General features: G+C 37.2%; 1 protein-coding gene across 3 annotated transcripts in view; it reads left to right on the top strand.

Annotated features, from left to right (window-relative positions):
* Positions 1-6615: 6615 nt before the first annotated feature.
* Positions 6616-21092, top strand: part of SAMD4B (sterile alpha motif domain containing 4B) — a 118085-nt gene continuing 103608 nt past the window's right edge. For all 3 annotated transcript variants that reach the window (XM_053721588.1, XM_053721585.1, XM_053721586.1), the window contains exons 1-2: positions 6616-6713; positions 8587-8987. In XM_053721588.1, the coding sequence (XP_053577563.1) occupies positions 8792-8987 (196 nt within the window). In that variant the 5' untranslated portion in view covers positions 6616-6713; positions 8587-8791. The remainder of the gene's footprint in view (positions 6714-8586; positions 8988-21092) is intronic.

Raw genomic sequence — 21092 nt, 5'->3', positions numbered from 1 at the left:
GGTATATGTAGGTGTAGGTGTGATCTAATTCTGAAGTATATGTAGGTCTGATCTAAGTCTGAGGTATATGTATTGTGATATAAGTCTGAGGTATATGTAGGTCTGATCTAAGTCTGAGGTATATGTAGGTGTGATCTAGGTCTGAGGTATATGTAGGTGTGATATAAGTCTGAGGTATATGTAGGTCTGATCTAAGTCTGAGGTATATGTAGGTCTGATCTAAGTCTGAGGTATATGTAGGTGTAGGTGTGATCTAACTCTGAGGTATATGTAGGTCTGATCTAAGTCTGAGGTATATGTATTGTGATGTAAGTCTGAGGTATATGTAGGTCTGTTCTAAGTCTGAGGTATATGTAGGTCTGATCTAAGTCTGAGGTATATGTAGGTGTGATCTAGGTCTGAGGTATATGTAGGTGTGATATAAGTCTGAGGTATATGTAGGTGTGATCTAGGTCTGAGGTATATTTAGGTGTAGGTGTGATCTAATTCTGAGGTATATGTAGGTCTGATCTAAGTCTGAGGTATATGTATTGTGATATAAGTCTGAGGTATATGTAGGTGTAGGTGTGATCTAATTCTGAAGTATATGTAGGTCTGATCTAAGTCTGAGGTATATGTATTGTGATATAAGTCTGAGGTATATGTAGGTCTGATCTAAGTCTGAGGTATATGTAGGTGTGATCTAGGTCTGAGGTATATGTAGGTGTGATATAAGTCTGAGGTATATGTAGGTGTGATCTAGGTCTGAGGTATATGCAGGTGTGTTCTAAGTCTGAGGTATATGTAGGTGTGATCTAGGTCTGAGGTATATGTAGGTGTGATCTAAGTCTGAGGTATATGTAGGTGTGATCTAAGTCTGAGGTATATGTAGGCGTGATATAAGTCTGAGGTATATGTAGGTCTGATCTAAGTCTGAGGTATATGTAGGTGTGATCTAAGTCTGAGGTATATGTAGGTGTGATCTAACTCTGAGGTATATGTAGGTCTGATCTAAGTCTGAGGTATATGTATTGTGATGTAAGTCTGAGGTATATGTAGGTCTGATCTAAGTCTGAGGTATATGTAGGTCTGATCTAAGTCTGAGGTATATGTAGGTGTGATCTAGGTCTGAGGTATATGTAGGTGTGATATAAGTCTGAGGTATATGTAGGTGTGATCTAGGTCTGAGGTATATTTAGGTGTAGGTGTGATCTAATTCTGAGGTATATGTAGGTCTGATCTAAGTCTGAGGTATATGTAGGTGTGATCTAGGTCTGAGGTATATGTAGGTGTGATATAAGTCTGAGGTATATGTAGGTGTGATCTAGGTCTGAGGTATATTTAGGTGTAGGTGTGATATAAGTCTGAGGTGTATGTAGGTGTGATATAAGTCTGAGGTATATGTAGGTCTGATCTAAGTCTGAGGTATATGTAGGTGTGATCTAACTCTGAGGTATATGTAGGTCTGATCTAAGTCTGAGGTATATGTATTGTGATGTAAGTCTGAGGTATATGTAGGTCTGATCTAAGTCTGAGGTATATGTAGGTCTGATCTAAGTCTGAGGTATATGTAGGTGTGATCTAGGTCTGAGGTATATGTAGGTGTGATATAAGTCTGAGGTATATGTAGGTGTGATCTAGGTCTGAGGTATATTTAGGTGTAGGTGTTATCTAATTCTGAGGTATATGTAGGTCTGATCTAAGTCTGAGGTATATGTATTGTGATATAAGTCTGAGGTATATGTAGGTGTAGGTGTGATCTAATTCTGAAGTATATGTAGGTCTGATCTAAGTCTGAGGTATATGTATTGTGATATAAGTCTGAGGTATATGTAGGTCTGATCTAAGTCTGAGGTATATGTAGGTGTGATCTAGGTCTGAGGTATATGTAGGTGTGATATAAGTCTGAGGTATATGTAGGTGTGATCTAGGTCTCAGGTATATGCAGGTGTGTTCTAAGTCTGAGGTATATGTAGGTGTGATCTAGGTCTGAGGTATATGTAGGTGTGATATAAGTCTGAGGTATATGTAGGTGTGATCTAAGTCTGAGGTATATGTAGGCGTGATATAAGTCTGAGGTATATGTAGGTGTGATATAAGTCTGAGGTATATGTAGGTCTGATCTAAGGCTGAGGTATATGTAAGTGTGATATAAGTCTGAGGTGTATGTAGGTGTGATCTAGGTCTGAGGTATATGCAGGTGTGTTCTAAGTCTGAGGTATATGTAGGTGTGATCTAGGTCTGAGGTATATGTAGGTGTGATATAAGTCTGAGGTATATGTAGGTGTGATCTAAGTCTGAGGTATATGTAGGCGTGATATAAGTCTGAGGTATATGTAGGTGTGATATAAGTCTGAGGTATATGTAGGTCTGATCTAAGTCTGAGGTATATGTAAGTGTGATATAAGTCTGAGGTGTATGTAGGTGTGATATAAGTCTGAGGTATATGTAGATCTGATCTAAGTCTGAGGTATATGTAGGAGTGATCTAAGTCTGAGGTATATGTAGGTCTGATCTAAGTCTGAGGTAAATGTAGGTGTGATATAAGTCTGAGGTATATGTAGGTCTGATCTAAGTCTGAGGTAAATGTAGGTGTGATATAAGTCTGAGGTATATGTAGGTGTGATATAAGTCTGAGGTATATGTAGGTCTTATCTAAGTCTGAGGTATATGTAAGTGTGATATAAGTCTGAGGTGTATGTAGGTGTGATATAAGTCTGAGGTATATGTAGGTCTGATCTAAGTCTGAGGTATATGTAGGAGTGATCTAAGTCTGAGGTATATGTAGGTCTGATCTAAGTCTGAGGTATATGTAGGTGTGATATAAGTCTGAGGTATATGTAGGTGTGATATAAGTCTGAGGTATATGTAGGTGTGATCTAAGTCTGAGGTATATGTAGGTGTGATATAAGTCTGAGGTGTATGTAGGTGTGATCTAAGTCTGAGGTATATGTAGGTGTGATATAAGTCTGAGGTATATGTAGGTGTGATATAAGTCTGAGGTATATGTAGGTGTGATATAAGTCGGAGGTATATGTAGGTCTGATCTAAGCCTGAGGTATATGTAAGTGTGATCTAAGTCTGAGGTATATGTATTGTGATATAAGTGTGAGGTATATGTAGGTCTGATCTTAGTCTGAGATATATGTAGGTGTAATGTAAGTCTGAGGTATATGTAGGTGTGATATAAGTCTGAGGTATATGTAGGTGTGATATAAGTCTGAGGTATAGTAGGTGTGATATAAGTCTGAGGTATATGTAGGTGTGATCTTAGTCTGAGACATATGTAGGTGTGATATAAGTCTGAGATATATGTAGGTGTGATGTAAGTCTGAGGCATATGTAGGTGTGATATAATTCTGAGGTATAGCAGGTGTGATATAAGTCTGATGTATATAGGTGTGATCTAAGTCTGAGGTTTATGTAGGTGTAATCTAATTCTGAGGTATATGTAGGTGTGATATAAGTCTGAGGTATACAGACATCCCATCTCTCCCTGAAGTTCAGGGAGTCTCCCTGTTTGTAATAGCGACTCCCTGATGCCAGCAAATGGAATGCAATCTCCATGAAATTTCAAGTACCATGATCCAATGTGGCCCAAATCTGGAAAAGTATATATTTAAGGAATGCCTTTAGTTGCTGGGACGTTATAGAACCCTCAAAGCATGCATCAGTAACCAAAACTCCCCCACTGATTCTAATAAAATAAAACACAAATACTACCTTATTTACTGCACATAATTAAACTTTGTATCCTAAAATATTTAAGCATTCAACAAGCGTACGATCACTGGAAAATAGGTTTGTTGTATGTGGTTGTGCAATAAAGCTACTTTTTTAAATGTGACTTTGGTGGGAATCTACTTTAATGATAAGTCTCTATCTTATTTAGGTTTCAAGGTGTCTAATATATAACTGGGAGGGGGGGGCGGTGCAGAAGCGGGTGAAGCCACCTCCCTGAAATTAGTTTTTGAAGGTTGGGATTGGGATGTCTGGAGGTATATGTATTGTGATATAAGTCTGAAATATATGTAAGTGTGATATAAGTCTGAGGTATATATAGGTGTGATATAAGTCTGAGGTATATGTAGGTGTGATATAAGTCTGAGGTATATGTAAGTGTGATATAAGTCTGAGGTATATGTAGGTGTGATATAAGTCTGAGGTATTTGTAGGTGTGATATAAGTCTGAGGTATATGTAGGTGTGATATAAGTCTGAGGTATTTGTAGGTGTGATATAAGTCTGAGGTATATGTAGGTGTGATATAAGGCTGAGGTATATGTAAGTGTGATATAAGTCTGAGGTATGTGTAGGTGTGATATCAGTCTGAGGTATATGTAAGTGTGATATAAGTCTGAGGTATATCTAGGTGTGATATAAGTCTGGGGTATATCTAGGTGTGATATAAGGCTGAGGTATATGTAGGTGTGATATAAGTCTGAGGTATATGTAAGTGTGATATAAGTCTGAGGTATGTGTAGGTGTGATATCAGTCTGAGGTATATGTAGGTGTGATATAAGTCTGAGGTATATGTAAGTGTGATATAAGTCTGAGGTATATCTAGGTGTGATATAAGTCTGAGGTACATCTAGGTGTGATATAAGTCTGAGGTATATGTAGGTCTGATCTAAGTCTGATGTATATGTAGGTCTGATCTAAATCTGAGGTATATGTAGGTCTGATATAAGTTTGAGGTATATGTAGCTGTGATCTAAGTCTGAGGTATATGTATTGTGATATAAGTCTGAGGTGTATGTAGGTGTGATATAAGTCTGAGGTATATATAGGTTTGATATAAGTCTGAGATATATGTATTGTGATATAAGTCTGAGGTATATGTAGCTGTGATCTAAGTCTGAAGTATATGTATTGTGATATAAGTCTGGGGTGTATGTAGGTGTGATATAAGTCTGTGATATATGTAGGCCTGATCTAAGTCTGAGGTATATTCAGGTCGATGCTGGATTGATCGTAATAGGCGGGATCAATCTGATATACTACAGGAAAGACTGATATTTCTACTCTGTGAAAATCATTAAAGGGACACTGAACCCAAATTTTTTCTTTTGTGATTTAGATAGAGCAACTTTCTAATTTACTCCTATTATCAATTTTTCTTTGTTCTCTTGCTATCTTTATTTGAAAAAGGCATCTAAGCTTTTGTTTGGTTCAGACTCTGGACAGCACTTTTTATTGGTGGATGAATTTATCCACCAATCAGCAAGAACAACCCAGGTTGTTCACCAGAAATGGGCCGGCATCTGAACTTACATTCTTGCATTTCAAATAAAGATACCAAGAGAATAAAGAAAATTTGATAATAGGAGTAAATTAGAAAGTTGCTTAAAATGTCATGCTCTATCTGAATCACAAAAGAAAAAATGTTTGGGTTCAATGTCCCTTTAACTGGGCTAAAATAAAAAGAAGATGCACCCAGGTGGTAAATCACCATAGAACAGGCTAACAATGTTATTGAGCTGGTTGTTCGTTCCTGTGAGTGCGCTTCTCTCTGTGTGTGATGTATGTAAAAAAGATATTTATCCGTGAAATTTCCACAGTAGCCACATCCCATTGTAAAAGGACTCTAAGCAACCAATCAGGATGCCTGTCCTGGGAACTGCAATCAAGCGTGCATCAGGCATGTGCAGACACGGTCACTTTATTTCTCTCCTCTGTTTAAGGAAGTTTTCTATGAAAACTAGCAAAAATGTTGTTAAATCTCACAAGATTACACCAAAGCAAAGTGTAGACTAAGCACTGTGATGCTGATAGGCTGTTTTTTGTACCATGCTAATGACAGTATCTGAAGGATAACTGCTCACAGAGCACTTCCTCTGGTGAGCTGATGAAATTCTGAGGTAAAATATCTTCCTTTTTATATTGAGATGTTCATGTTAAATTTTAGTCAGATTTTTTAGATTTACTCCATCCCTTTCAAGAGATTTGGCATATGGATAGCCTGTACCTTTCATGAGGCGTATTGTAAATAATTTAGATCAGTGAATTTATCTATTTAGAGGTTTTATATGATTTAGTTCTTCAACCCCAAGTCTTTTCCCCCGATATTAAAATAAATTAAAACATTTCCTTAAGCACTTCGCATTGAGCAAGTACTGGTATTATGTTAGTCAACTTTATAAATGGCCACCTGAATGATATTTTTTCTACAAATTATTTTCTTCATAAAAAAATAAGGGAATTCAGGATCAATAGTAACTATTATTCAGTTAGGATACAGAACAGATAAGTTACAGTTTTACATTCCCAATCAAAAATCTAACTTCCTGCATTGCAAAAATGATAATTATTTTTTTAAATTAAATCTCGTCATAAAGTTATATATTTGTATTTTCCATAGTAAACCACAGATACCCAGTCAATACTACGTAATACTATTCTAAAGTAAAAGTACTGACAGACTGATTACGTCTACACATTATATATAGAGAAACGGCTGTCACTCACTTGAGAGCCACGCCCCTCCTATTGTCTACCTACTGCCAGTTAGCATAGCCGGAGCCAATCACTGTCGAGAGGGTGTGTTCTACTCGTCACACTGTCTTGACAGCTAATCTTAGCAGAGGCGGATTTTCCAATTCGGCGCATTGATGACGTACGTACGTAAGGGACACGCAAAGACGTGACGTTACGTGCAAGCGACAGCTTTGCTGGTGGGCTCTGCCTGTGTGGCTCCAAGATATAGAGGTGAAAACCGGAGGCGGGAACGGGAGGTGAGAAGAGTGTTTAGAAGTAACGGGGACTCTTTGGAGGGGCGGGATTCAAGATACCTGTCCACTTAATGTAACCATAGTAACCAGGAGTGGGCTTGAGCCCCCATGTATAGCCTTATGTAACCATAGTAACCAGGTGGTGGCTGGACCTATATATATATATATATATATATATATATATATATATATATATCATAAACTTACACTTGTTTACTATGATAGACAAATATCATATATATGTGGGTCAGGCCTACAACTAGTTTCCACAGTTGCATGTTGTGTGTGTATGTGTATGTATATATATATATATATATATATATATAAACATGCAACTGTGGAAACTAGTTGTAGGCCTGACCCCCATATATATGATCTTGTCTATCGATAGTAAACAAATGTACTATATATGAATATATATACACACACACTCTTTCCAAGTAACCATGGTAACCTGGTATGAGCCTCTGCTCCCAAATGTATACCATAGGAATCAGTTGTGAACCTGGCTCTCTATCGCTTTTTATAAGGGCTGCAGATACATCAGTATAGTTTATACTCCTGTTACCATAGTAACTAGGCGTGAGCTTGAGCCCATACACTAATTGTTTGGGAGGATGGAAATGCCTGGTTTAAATATTGCCCATCTGGAAGATTATTGGGATTATTTTTTTCATGTTTGGAAGTATTTTTGCATCAGTTGAGTGTTTCCTTTGAAACCCATAAATAGTATTGAATATGCAGTGGCTACAGATTTTGTTTAACAGATGTTTAAGTGACTAGATGTGATGTGACTTTGTCTGGGCCAAATAACCTCTTTATAATTCCTGGGTGTTTTGTGCTTGTTCCCAAAGCAGAACATGCTGTGATCTGAGATGTCACCGCAGAAAATGCAGCATGTCTGCAGAAAGAATGTGACACATGCAGTAACTGTTAGCACTTTCAACACTGCTCCACTTTCTAGTTGTTCTCTTCAAACAGCGCTGTGCTCTGGCTGCACTTGTGTAGGTTTTTATTTATTGTTGACTGTCTCAGATTTTTCAACCCCGCCCCCTAGCCTTTCTTGGTCTGCAAAGCTGTGACTTCTGAATATAAGAGATTCTTGTGAGCAATTAACATATTTATTACTATATTTCTACCTTGTGATGTAAGACCAAGAGAAAAAGAAACAAATTTATTCAGGAGACATTTGAAAAACTTAACACATTATTTTTTTTGCCTGCAGCTAATTTGCAATGCAATTTCCAGCTGGCGCACAATATTATAAAATTATTGCAATTGAACTGGTGCTTTAGTGTAAATTCATAATTTAAAATTGAATTTTATTTCAAAAAGATCTGCAGAAAATGTTTCACTAAAAAAAAACTAATCACAGCATGTGTAGAAAATTTCTGCCTCTGGGGTGCTTGTGAAGCTGTTTGTCTTGTCAAAGGGAGGTTGTCAGGGTATATTAACACTTCACGCCCACCTAGGGTCTTTTTTTATTTTAGTAATAAGTGGTAACACCTTCCCCGATCTGTTATTGCTATAAACTACTTAGTAGGAAGTCTGCATTAAAGGGATATGAAACCCTACATTTACCCACCAATCGCTGCCCAGGTGCTGAAGTAAAAATGGGCCAGCTGCTAAGCTTACATTACTGCTTTTCAAATAAAGATACCAAGAGAACGGGAAAAATTTATAATAGGAGTAAATTAGAAAGTTGCTTAAAATTGCATGCTCTATCTGAATCATGACAGATAATTTTTCGTGTTTTATATTCCTTTTATGTCCCACCATTTATAATGTGTTCAAATTTTTTTTTTTCCTGCTTTTAATTAATTGTTTTTTTCCTGTTGGGTATTTGTTAACCACTGTTTTTGTTTTGTTTTTGTAGATTTATTGTAACATTAAAAGGATTTATGATCAGGAATTTGCAACCAACACCAATAACCACCATAAAAATTTGCATTTACCGTACGCATAATACAGACGTATGCCATCAAGTGGGATCTGGTCCACCTGTTGTATGATGGGTCCTCCTAACACCTTTCGAGTGTAAAAACTCACTAGATTTTACTTTCTCACTACCCACAAACAACATGAAGTTTCGGGATCAGGTGAGCACACTCTCAGACTGGTTTAAGAGCTGGAACGAATGTGAACAGACAGTGGCTCTACTGTCGCTGTTGAAGAGGATCACTAGGACGCAGGCACGCTTCCTTCAGTTGTGTCTAGAGCACTCCCTGGCCGATTGTACCGAGATACACATCCTTGAGTCCGAGGCCAACAGTGCCGGTAAGTGGCCCTTATTGGTTCCCCAGTGTGTTTGTTTATAGAATACTTGTGCTTCCTCATTGCTAATGGTGTTGAGAGGGGGTTCTTCAGAGCCCATATCTCTGTGTTCCAAATCACTTACAGGGACAAGAGACTACTTGTTCGAAAGAGGAGAGTCCGCCCTTTCAATTTCATGGTTTCACATCCCCTAAGAAAAGGTGATTAGTCTCAAAAAGGCAGCTATATATATATTTTTTTTTGGCTGGGGGTGGGGGTCTCTATATTTATATAGAGTTACACTTTTACTTTACTTTTCTCTCTTGGGGAAAAAGTTATATATTATTTAAAAGAATTCCCTCTTCCAAGTGAGGGATCATTTTTCCAACAAAGGGGTATCATACCTTTTTATCATTACCATATAAACTGCAATTCCAGATGTATTTATTTATGGAGGGGACACATTAGGTGGTTTTTTTGTGTGTGTGTGTCTTTGTGCTCAGATAGGAATTCTAGCACAACGGGTGTCCCCTCTTTCAGAACCAATTTACTTCCATTAACAAAATGTGCACAGTCTTTTTGTATTTACACTATTTGAGTCACCAGCTCCTACTGAGCACGTGCAAGAATTCACAGAATAAACGTATATGCATTTGTGATTGGCTGATGGCTGTCACAGGATACAGGAGGAGTCGAAATATACAAAAATTTGTCAGAAATAAATCTACTATTCATTTGAAGTTCAGACTAAGTGCTATTGCATTGTCTTTTTATAATGCATGTGTTGTTTATGTAACACTTTACTGCTTCTTTAATATATATGTGTGTGTGTATGCATATTTGTCTATAAATATACTCTCATTGGGGTGGCCAAACAAAAGTTTCTGGACCCTAGTTTTTGAACACCTTATTAACAGAGTTTGAAAAGTTGCAAAAATAATAAAATATTCTAATATTCAGTTAGTAATTTGTGTTGAAAGGCTTGGCAATGGAAAAACTAGCTAGATTGTTACTTCTGACTCCTAATGTTTTGCTTATGAACACTTGCCTGGCTGTCTCGTAAAGGGGCATGGTACTGAAAAGTTGTATATCATGTACTTGAGAGAGCAGCAGTTATGAAAAAAGGCCAAGTAAAAGCTGTTTAAAGTGAATGTAAACTTCGACGAATGTGTGCCTGGTTTTGAAAAATCCTATTTAAAAAAACAAAACAAAAAAACGGGCATTTTCCTTCATCAAAGTTTTACATTTCAGTTTTTGTTAAAATACTTACCTTTTCTTCATGAAAGCCAGACCAGCGATTCCCCCACCTGCCGCTCATCTCTTCATACGTCAGAAATGAAGAATCCAGCTTCCTCCAATGACCCCCCCCCACGAGGAAACATTGCCTGAGGCCGTGCCGTGATTGGAGGAAGCCGGATTCGTCATTTCTGACGTATAAAGAGACAAGTGGCAGGTGGGGGAATCGCTGGTCCGGGCTTTCAAGAAGAAAAGGTAAGTATTTTTTTAAAGTATTTTTTTAAAAAACGGTGAAATGTAAACTTTGATGAATGAAAGTGCCCCTGTTTTTAATAGTATTTTTAAAAACCGGGCACACATTCGTCAAAGTTTCCATTCACTTTAAATCTAAATGAAGTGAACAGGAAGTGCATGATTTGTATACAATTGTGTCCCTGACTGCTGTTTATTGGCCGATAGGGACAACTCATGCAGAAAAAGCTGCACAGGGACCCTTGTATTTTGATTTATTTCTGTGGTCATGGGATTTTAAAGGGGCATAAAAGTGGAAAAATAAACCCATACATTTTCACAACCGGTAAGAACCATAGGCTCAACAAGTCTGCTCATATTTCCTATAAAGGGTAAGATCAATTAGTTTGTAAAATAAATCAAACCCTTTACTACAAAAGAGGTTATGACAGCGCTAAAGTGATGTAAATAAAATTAACTCAAATGTGGTAAATTAAAAAAATATTTAATATACAGATATATTTATTTAACAGTACAATAAAAAAGTTGTCATATAAAACACAATACAAATGATACTTGCTCTGGTAAAACTTTTTTTTTAACCCCTTAAGGACAAGGCCATTTTCAATTTCTTTCTCTTAAAGGGACACTGTACCCAAAAATTTTCTTTCGTGATTCAGATTGAGCATGAAATTTTAAGCAACTTTCTATTTTACTCCTATTATCAAATTTTATTCATTCTCTTGGTATCTTTATTTGAAATGCAAGAATGTAAGTTTAGATGCCGGCCCATTTTTGTGAACAACCTGGGTTGTCCTTGCTGATTGGTGGATAAATTCATCCACCAATAAAAAAGTGCTGTCCAGAGTACTGAAACAAAAAAAAGCTTAGATGCCTTCTTTTTCAAATAATGATAGCAAGAGAACGAAGAAAAATTGATAATAGGAGTAAATTAGAAAGTTGCTTAAAATTGCATGCTCTATCTGAATTACAAAAGAAAAAATGTGGGTTCAGTGTCCCTTTAAGGACCAGGGCTATTTTTACATTTCTGAGGTGTTTGTGTTTAGCTGTAATTTTCCTCTTACTCATTTACTGTACCCACACATATTATATACAGTTTTTCTCGCAATTAAATAGACTTTCTAAAGATACCATTATTTTCATCATATCTTATAATTTACTATAATTTTTTTTATAAAATATGAGGAAAAAATGAAAAAAAACACACTTTTTCTAACTTTGACCCCCAAAATCTGTTACACATCTACAACCACCAAAAAACACCCATGCTAAATAGTTTCTAAATTTTGTCCTGAGTTTAGAAATACCCAATGTTTACATGTTCTTTGCTTTTTTCGCAAGTTATAGGGCAATAAGTACAAGTAGCACTTCGCTATTTCCAAACCACTTTTTTTAAACATTAGCGCTAGTTACATTGTAACACTGATATCTATCAGGAATACCTGAATATCCCTTGACATGTATATATATATTTTTAGAAGACAACCCAAAGTATTGATCTAGGCCCATTTTGGCATATTTCATGCCACCATTTCACCGCCAAATGAGATCAAATAAAAAAATTGTTCACTTTTTCACAAATTCTTTCACAAACTTTAGGTTTCTCACTGAAATTATTTGCAAACAACTTGTGCAATTATGGCATAAGTGGTTGTAAACGCTTTTCTGGGATCCCCTTTGTTCAGAAATAGCAGACATATATGGCTTTGGCGTTGCTTTTTGGTAATTAGAAGGCCGCTAAATGCCACTGCGCACCACACGTGTATTATGCCCAGCAGTGAAGGGGTTAATTAGGGAGCATGTAGGGAGCTTCTAGGGTTAATTTTAGCTGTAGTGTAGTAGACAACCCCAAATATTGATCTAGGCTCATCTTGGTATATTTCATGCCACCATTTCAACGCCAAATGCGATCAAATGAAAAAAAAGTTACATTTTTCACAATTTTAGGTTTCTCACTGAAATTATTTACAAACACCTTGTGCAATTATGGCACAAATGGTTGTAAAATCTTCTCTGGGATCCCCTTTGTTCAGAAATAGCAGACATATATGGCTTTGGCGTTGCTTCTTGGTAATTAGAAGGCCGCTAAATGCAGCTGCTCACCACACATGTATTATACTCCGCAGTGAAGGGGTTAATTAGGGAGCTTGTAGGGTTAATTTTAGCTTTAGTGTAGTAGACAACCCAAAGTATTGATCTAGGCCCATTTTGGTATATTTCATGCCACCATTTCCCCGCCAAATGCAATCAAATGAAAAATAACGTTCACTTTTTCACAATTGTTTTCACAAACTTTAGGTTTCTCACTGAAATTATTTACAAACAGCTTGTGCAATTATGGCACAAATGGTTGTAAATGCTTCTCTGGGATCCCCTTTGTTCAGAAATAGCAGATATATATGGCTTTGGCTTTGATTTTTGGTAATTAGAAGGCCGCTAAATACCGCTGCGCATCACACGTGAATTATGTCTAGCAGTGAAGGGGTTAATTTGGGAGCTTGCAGGGTTAATTTTAGCTTTAATGTAGAGATCAGCCTCCCACCTGACACATCACACCACCTGATCCCTCCCAAACAGCTCTCTTCCCTCCCCCACCCCACAATTGTCCCCGCCATCTTAAGTACTTTGTTTGTTTTTAGCATATTTACATATGCTGATGTGTAGGATCCCCCCCCAAACAGCTCTCTAGCCCTCCCCCCTCTACCTTATTGGTAGCCATTTTGGGTACTGGCAGCTGTCTGCCAGTACACAGTTTACTAAAAAAAAACCTGCTTTTTTTATATTAATTTTTTTTTCTGTAGTGTAGCTTCCCCCCAGCCAAAGAGCAACCCCCACCCCTCTCAGATCCCTTAGATGTATTTTTTAAATACATTTTTACCCCACTCTATCCCACTTTTTTTTTTTTAAATTTCTGTAGTGTAGCCGTTCCCACCCACTTCCACGCCGTGCACGCGCCCGGCCTCCCGGTCACACGCACGCGCCTCTGTGCACTCCCACCCACCAACGATACCCGCCATTAATGTCCGGTGCAGAGAGGGCCACAGAGTGGCTCTCTCTGCATCGGATGGCCAAGGGGTGTTATTGCAGGATGCCTCGATATTGAGGCATCACTGCAATAACCGGAAAGCGTCTGGAAGCGAGCAGGATCGCTTCCAGCCGCTTTAAACCCCTAATGTCGTACAGGGTACGTCGCTGGTCTTTTAAGACCAGGTTGTGTGCGACGTACCCTGTACAACATGTGTCGTTAAGGGGTTAAAGCCACCTGAAACCCAACATTTTCCTTTAATGATTTAGATAGAACACACAATTTTAAAAATATTTCCAGTTTACATCTTTTAGCAAATTTGTTTCATTCTCTTGGTATCATTTGTTAAAGGAGCAGGAATGCACTCCTGGTTTCTAACTGAACACATGGGTGAGCCAATGACAATCGGTATATATATGCAGCCACCAATCAGCAGCTAGGACCTAGGTTCTTTGCTGCTCCTGAGCTTTTCTAGATAAACCTTTTCAGCAAAGAATAACAAGAGCATGAAGCAAATTAAATAGAAGTAAATTGGAAAGTTGTTTAAAATGATATGCTCTATCTGAATTATGAGGGTCTAATAATGACTTTACTGTACCTTTTAACAAAGTCTCTCTGTTGCAACCGCAAACCAAAGCACAGAGTCACCAGCTGGTATTTCCTCTACAAAACACTACGCGTTTCAAGGAAACAACCTCTTCTCCAGCTTTTATATGACTATTTTATTTAATTGTATTGCTATATACATATATTTTTAATTACCCCATTTGAGTTAATTCATCTTATTTACATCACTTTAGCGCTGTCATAACCTCTTTTGTAGTAAATGGTTTGATTTAGTTTGTATTTTTTTTTTTTTTTTTGTATGAAAGATCTAGATACTATTCATGGAATTTTCAAAATCTTTATTTTCAAAATATTTTTTTTTCTACAATATTTTTATTTTATAGTGGACTGAAATTATTAGAAATTTTCTTGTTCAGATCATTTCACCTAATATTTATTATAAAGTGGGCACTATCCTAAAGGTAACCTATTGCTATATCAATTCACTTCTATAATAGCCTCACGATTATCCCAGGTGTTTCTAATGTCTCCCACAGTGTTTGCCCTTACCAGGTGTAGGTTTATTTCATGCCCAAATATCCAGCATTTGTTACTGAAACGAATGCCGAAAATGCCCACTGTCTGCGGCTTTTGGCTCATTATGGTGCTAGATTTGCACATATATTTACGTTTGTTAAATGAATACCGAATATTTGCACATCCCTAGAATCAAATACCCTTTCTGCTCTATGCCGTGTTTCTCAATTCCAGTCCGCAGGGTACACTAACAGGCCAGATTTACAGGATATCTGAACTATGGCCCAGAGGCAGAAATTTTTTCACTTTCTGCGATTTTTTTTTTTTTTTTTTTTTTTTTTTTTTTTTAAATTTGATTGCTCTGCAGCTTATAAAATTCAATACACTAAAGCAGTGCTTTCCAAACTGTGTGTCGTGACGCATTAGTGTGTCGGCAGCAGTGTGTGGGTGTGTCCCTCCCTGCTTTTTTTTTTTTTGGTTTCCGACTTTCTGCCTGCCTGCTACGCATATCACATGGTTGACTCGTGATTGATACCTAGTGGGTCACAGATCATCTTAACCTATTGGTGCAGCTCAGTGGGAACTGAAACTATTCACATTGGCTCCTGACTGCACGTGTAGTCTCCTCAATCGTCTTGTGACTACATGTGTAGTCAGTGAGTGGGATAGCAGTGTGTTTTCAGCGCGGGCAGTAGTCAGTGCAACTCGCAGAGCTCTGAAGGCGGCAGCTTAAACGCTGAGCTGAAGTCAGAAGTCAAAGTGTTTTTTTTTTGTTTGTTTTTTTTGCAGCTAGCTCCCAGTAGTGCATTTCGTTATTATATAATTCAGGGCTCGACAATCCCAGGAGCCAGGTAGCCACTGGCTCCTAGAATTTTACCACTGGCTCCTAACTTTTTGGGTTATTCTCCTTATATCTATTTAGGCATACCACTGTCTGGCTCCTAATAGTTTATTTTGCTCCTAAATTTTAAACAGATTTGTGAACCCCTGATATAATTTATGTATGTGTCCGTATTTTTTAAAACAAGTTAGTTTAACCTCCTGTTTGCTAATACAACTGAGTTACTGTGTCACGAAATTATGTAGGTTTAAAAAGTGTGTCGCCAACATGAAAAGTTTGGAAAGCACTGCACTAAAGCATCAGTTCAGTTGCAATGTGTTGATTTAACTGGAGAATACAGCAATTTTTTAACTTTTATAATATATTGCAGCAGTTTAAAATTGGATTGCAAATTAGCTGCAGACAAAAAAAGAAATTGTAAAATGTCTCTTGAATAAATTTGTTTCCTTATCTCTTGGTCTAACAAAGATAGAAATGTAGTAATAAAAAAAGGTGCATTGCTCATAAGAATGTCTTACATTCAGAAAAAACTGCTTTGCAGACTAGGAAAGGCTAGGGGTGTGTTTGAAAGAAGTCTGAGAGCCAGTCAACAATCAATGCTCTGCTGCTTTGCAGCGCTACTGCACATTTGTCTGTTCACTTCAAACAACACTTTGCTGTGGATGCGGTGTGTTAAGGAAAACTTACACAGTGCAGCCAGAGCAAGGCTCTGTTTGAAGAGAACAGCCAGATGTGGAGCAGCGCTGCAACGTTAAAGCACTAACAGTTCCTGCATGTGTACTGTTCTTTTTGCAGACATGATGCATTTTCTGTGATGACATCTCAGATCACTGTATGCTCTGCCTTATGGAATTAGAGCATAGGGAAAATAATTAGCTGATCATGGTTATTAACCTGCTTTTCCCCCAAGGTAATTCTGAAAATCAGGCCTATTAGTGTGCTCTTTTGAGTATCTTCTCGTTTGCTCGCATATATGTGTTTAATCCTTTCATATAGTAAAAATCGGCTCCAGAGCAGAAAAGCACTACTGAGAGCTAGCTGAACACATGTAGTGAGCCACGGGTGTGTAGCAATCTGCTAGCTACTAGTAGTGCAGTTCTTGAGCCTACCTAGGTATGCTTTGCAGAAGTCCAATTTGAAGAGAATAAAGTAAATTTGATAACGGAAGAAAATTTGAAAAATCTCTTAAAATTGCTTGCTCTATGTAAACCATGAAAGTTCAATGTTGACTTTCATGTCCCTTTTTTAAGGACTCTCTTTGGAGCATTTAGTTTCCTTCCCCAAAAAATTCAAGTGCACTGAGTTATTTACTAAGGCAGCTAGGCAGAGAGAACTTCACCTTCTCAAAAGAAGCAGAACACGTCCCTCTATACCAGACATCCTCAAACTAGGCCCTCCAGAGGTTTTGGAACTACATTTCCCATGATGCTCAGCTAGCTGATATGCTGGATGAGCATCATGGGAAATGTAGTTTCAAAACCTCTGGAGGGCCAAGTTTGAGGATGTCCGCTCTATACCAGTGACAGTTAACCTTGGCACCCCAGATGTTTTGGAATTCAAAAAAGGGTCACTTGCAGCATTATGGAGATTTGGAGTGTTAGGCTCTTATTTAGGACAGGAGGTTGACAAACCATTTATATATTTGGGAGCCATTAAGAATTTTTAGGAGCCAGGCATACTTTTAGGAGTCAGTCAGCACTATTTGTTTAGATATATGAAGAATAAGCCAAATAGTTAGGAGCCAGTGGCTCCTGGTTTATCAAGTCCTGATTTAGGATATTTGTGGTGTCTACTTTCTCTAGAATAGAATCTAATTAGGAACCCGTTCCGACATACATGTTAAGTGGTTACCATTAAAAATGTGATCAGTTTGTATAATGGTACTACGGATTCTTTATCTGAGCACTCCGCAACAACAGCTACAAATACCTGAAGCATAAAGTGGAACAATTTTACGTTTGATCTGATTTAATGGCATGCTGCAATCCATGTGGTTTACAAGCATAGGTAGAAATATTTGTGTATTTATATAAAGCTAATAAAACATGCAATGTTTTTTATTTTTATTGAGGTTTTTGAAAAGTACAAACATTCAATACGTTACAATTGTCAAACTTATGTTGCATAATATACAGATACTATAAAACAGCATAAATATTGCTGGGTATGACAATCCATACGAGTTACTGAAGAACCATGTAAGATATAGGGCTATTGTAATCTGTATAGGGAATTTAAACATAGAATACAGTACATTGTTTTATATTTTTTTTAAACAATATATAGAGTTGCATATCCCCTTAACTATGGTAATTTATCCCTAAATAGTAATTCTGGCCTCTCGTGGACCCCTAACATTATCTAGAACTCGTAGAGATTTCAGGGGGGACAGGGAAAATGAAATGGAATTTCAGTAGAATGTATTTTCCTATGCTTACCTAGTAAGTTGTTTCTGGGGGGGGGGGGGTTAATGAGATAGTATTATAGGAAATGAAATATCCTTACTGGCTATATTTATAGTCGTTATATCCTCTGAGTCTACGTGCCTATTAATATATCCTGATCTGGGTAATAAGGAGCTGATATCAGAGTAATGACTGTATCCCTTTGTAAGATTTATAGCATCTAGGTAAGGGGCTATTCTGTGTTGAAGATGACAGTTGAGTGTAATAAATTGTCAGTTTCACTAGTATTTAACTTTAATTCTGGGTATAGCTATAGTACATTTATGCCAAGTAAATCATTGGTTCAATCAGGAGCCTCTAGCAATAACTTAATATTATCCATGTTTCACCTATTCTCCTTTGCTTTCTATTAGGGTTGCACTGATACCATTTTTCTTAAGACCGAGTACAAGTTACCGATACTAATTACCAATACTTTTTTTTTGTTTTTGTTTGCCATGACAGTTTTCCAAGCACAATACAGACTAATGATTTAAAGGGACAGTCAATTCCAAAAAACCCTTTCATGATTTAAATAGAGAATGTAATTTTAAACAATTTACTTTTATCACCAATGTTGCTTTGTTCGCTTGATATTCTTAGTTGAAAGCTAAAACTAGGAGGTTCATATGTTAATTTTTTAGACCTTGAAGACTGCCTCTAATCTGAATGCATTTTGACCACTAGAGGGAATTAATTCATGTGTTTCATTTAGATAACATTGAGCTCATGCACTTGAAGTTACCCAGGAGTGAGCACTGATTGGCTAAAATGGATGTCTGTCAAAAGAACTGAAATAAGGGGGCAGTTTGCAGAGGCTTAGATACAAGGTAATCACAGAGGTAAAAAGTGTATTTCTATCACAGTGTTGGTTATGCAAAACTGGGGAATGAGTAATAAAGGGATTATCTTTCTTTTTAAACAACAAAAATTCTGCTGTTGACTGTCCCTTTTAATATTGCTTATTTATAAATTATGAACTGTATCTCAAAAGACATTTTGAAATAATAAAACAGTGCTTGTTGTCACAAAGTTCACAGAACATGTTTATAAATAAAAATATTACAATAACATATATTAATAACAACAATAAATAGCAGCTGGGGCAGGAGAGCTACAATTTAAAGGGGTGAGTACTGGATGCATTTGGGTTGTAGGGTGCCTATATAACTTATCAATCTGACATTTGTACTTAAAGGGACAGTCTACACCAGAATTTTTATTGTTTTAAAAGATAGATAAGCCCCCTTTATTACCCATTCCCCAGTTTTGCATAACCAACACAGTTATATTTATATACTTTTTACCTCTGTGATTATCTTGTATCTAAACCTCTGCAAACTGCCCCTTTATTTCAGTTCTTTTGATAGACTTGCAGTTTAGCCAATCAGTGCTGGCTCCCAGATAACTTCACGTGCATGAGCACAGTGTTATCTATATGAAACACATGAACTAACACCCTCTAGTGGTGAAAAACTGTTAAAATGCATTCTGAAATGAGGTGGCCTTCAAGGTCTAAAAAATTAGCATATGAACCTCCTAGGTTAAGCTTTCAACTAAGAATACCAAGACAGCAAAGCAAAATTGCTGATAAAAGTAAATTGGAAAATTGTTTAAAATTACATGCTCTATCTGATTCACGAAAGTTTATTTTGGACTAGACTGTCCCTTTTAATACAAAGTAATATAATTTAATTCTGAAATTAATATTGGGGAAGGAGTATCCCAGTAATCCCCTTTGAGAAAAATGGGGTATTCACATTCTACTGACTCAACAGAAAATAGGGCTGGTCTTCATATTTTTCCAGGGTTGCTTTTTATTCCCAGTCCAGCCCTGGCTAAGGATGTTCCTCAGAGTACAGTATGTTTTGAGCATAATTGTGCAAGATGAGAACTAGCAGTATAACAGACAATCTAGCAATTAGAATCATTTTTCGAAAGTTACTGGCAAGTTCTTATTAAGGAACAGAGGCATCTCTGCATGTTCAGCTATAAGTCTGTTTCTGCTATCAGTAAGTTCTTATTAAGGAACAGAAGCATCTCTGCATGTTCAGCTATAAGTCTGTTTCTGCTATCAGTAAGTTCTTATTAAGGAACAGAAGCATCTCTGCATGTTCAGCTATAAGTCTGTTTCTGCTATCAGTAAGTTCTTATTAAGGAACAGAAGCATCTCTGCATGTTCAGCTATAAGTCTGTTTCTGCTATCAGTAAGTTCTTATTAAAGGGACACTTAACACCTGATAAAAATAATTAAAAAGAATGTTTTCTTATGAATTCAAATCAAGTAACCACTACTGTCTGCTTTATTTGTTCAGCTTACCCCAAAGTGTTGAAAATAATTGATTTGTAGATGAATGCTAATAAGGTGCTTGATTGTCCCATGTAAGGTGCCATATTAGAACGCACGTTACACTGGGGCACAACAGTCATGTGACTCAATGCAGAGTCACATGGCACGCACTTCATATCTCCCTATAATGTATGCATGCATATAGGAAACACAACAGCAGCAGCAGCACTCAATATTATGCAGACAGAGCTTGTGCTGCAGTTTAGTTACTGAAATAAAACATTTTATTATTATGCTTTTCTATGTAAAAAAAAGCTTACTTTTCAAACATTAACACTCTGACATTCCTAAGTGTGCACTGTGAATGCACGGCACTCGGCAGGGTTATAAATGTAAATCTGACAATCTCCGGTCTCCGGTCTGGAGAGGGAGGGGCCGAGGGGGGAGAGAGAGCAGAGAGACTCCAGTCCGTGGGAGAAAAGACTGAATAACTCATGAGGCAAATACTTTTTCCTGGAGATTTGTTCAATACAATATTTTATTTTCATACATCTACATTACAAATATACTGTAATATATGTATATTTGTAATGTAGATGTATGAAAATAAAACAAAAAATTGTATTGAACAAATCTCCAGGAAAAAGTATTTGCAGCATGAGTTATTCAGTCTTTTCTCCCATGGACTGGAGTCTCTCTGCTCTCTCTCCCCCCTCGGCCCCTCCCTCTCCAGACCGGAGCTTGTCAGATTTACATTTATAACCCTGCCGAGTGCAGTGCATTCACAGTGCACACTTAGGAATGTCAGAGTGGTAATGTTTGAAAAGTAAGCTTTTTTTTACATAGAAAAGCATAATAATAAAATGTTTTATTTCAGTAACAGATTTGTAACATAAACTGCAAGCTCTGTCTGCATAATATTGAGTGCTGCTGCTGTGCTTTTTTATGCATACATTAT

Source organism: Bombina bombina, chromosome 7 (genome assembly GCF_027579735.1).
Source record: "Bombina bombina isolate aBomBom1 chromosome 7, aBomBom1.pri, whole genome shotgun sequence".
In the NCBI taxonomy this organism is placed as follows: domain Eukaryota; kingdom Metazoa; phylum Chordata; class Amphibia; order Anura; family Bombinatoridae; genus Bombina; species Bombina bombina.
The sequence above is the reverse complement of the archived record's forward strand: the minus strand, read 5'-3'. Positions and strand labels throughout refer to the sequence as shown.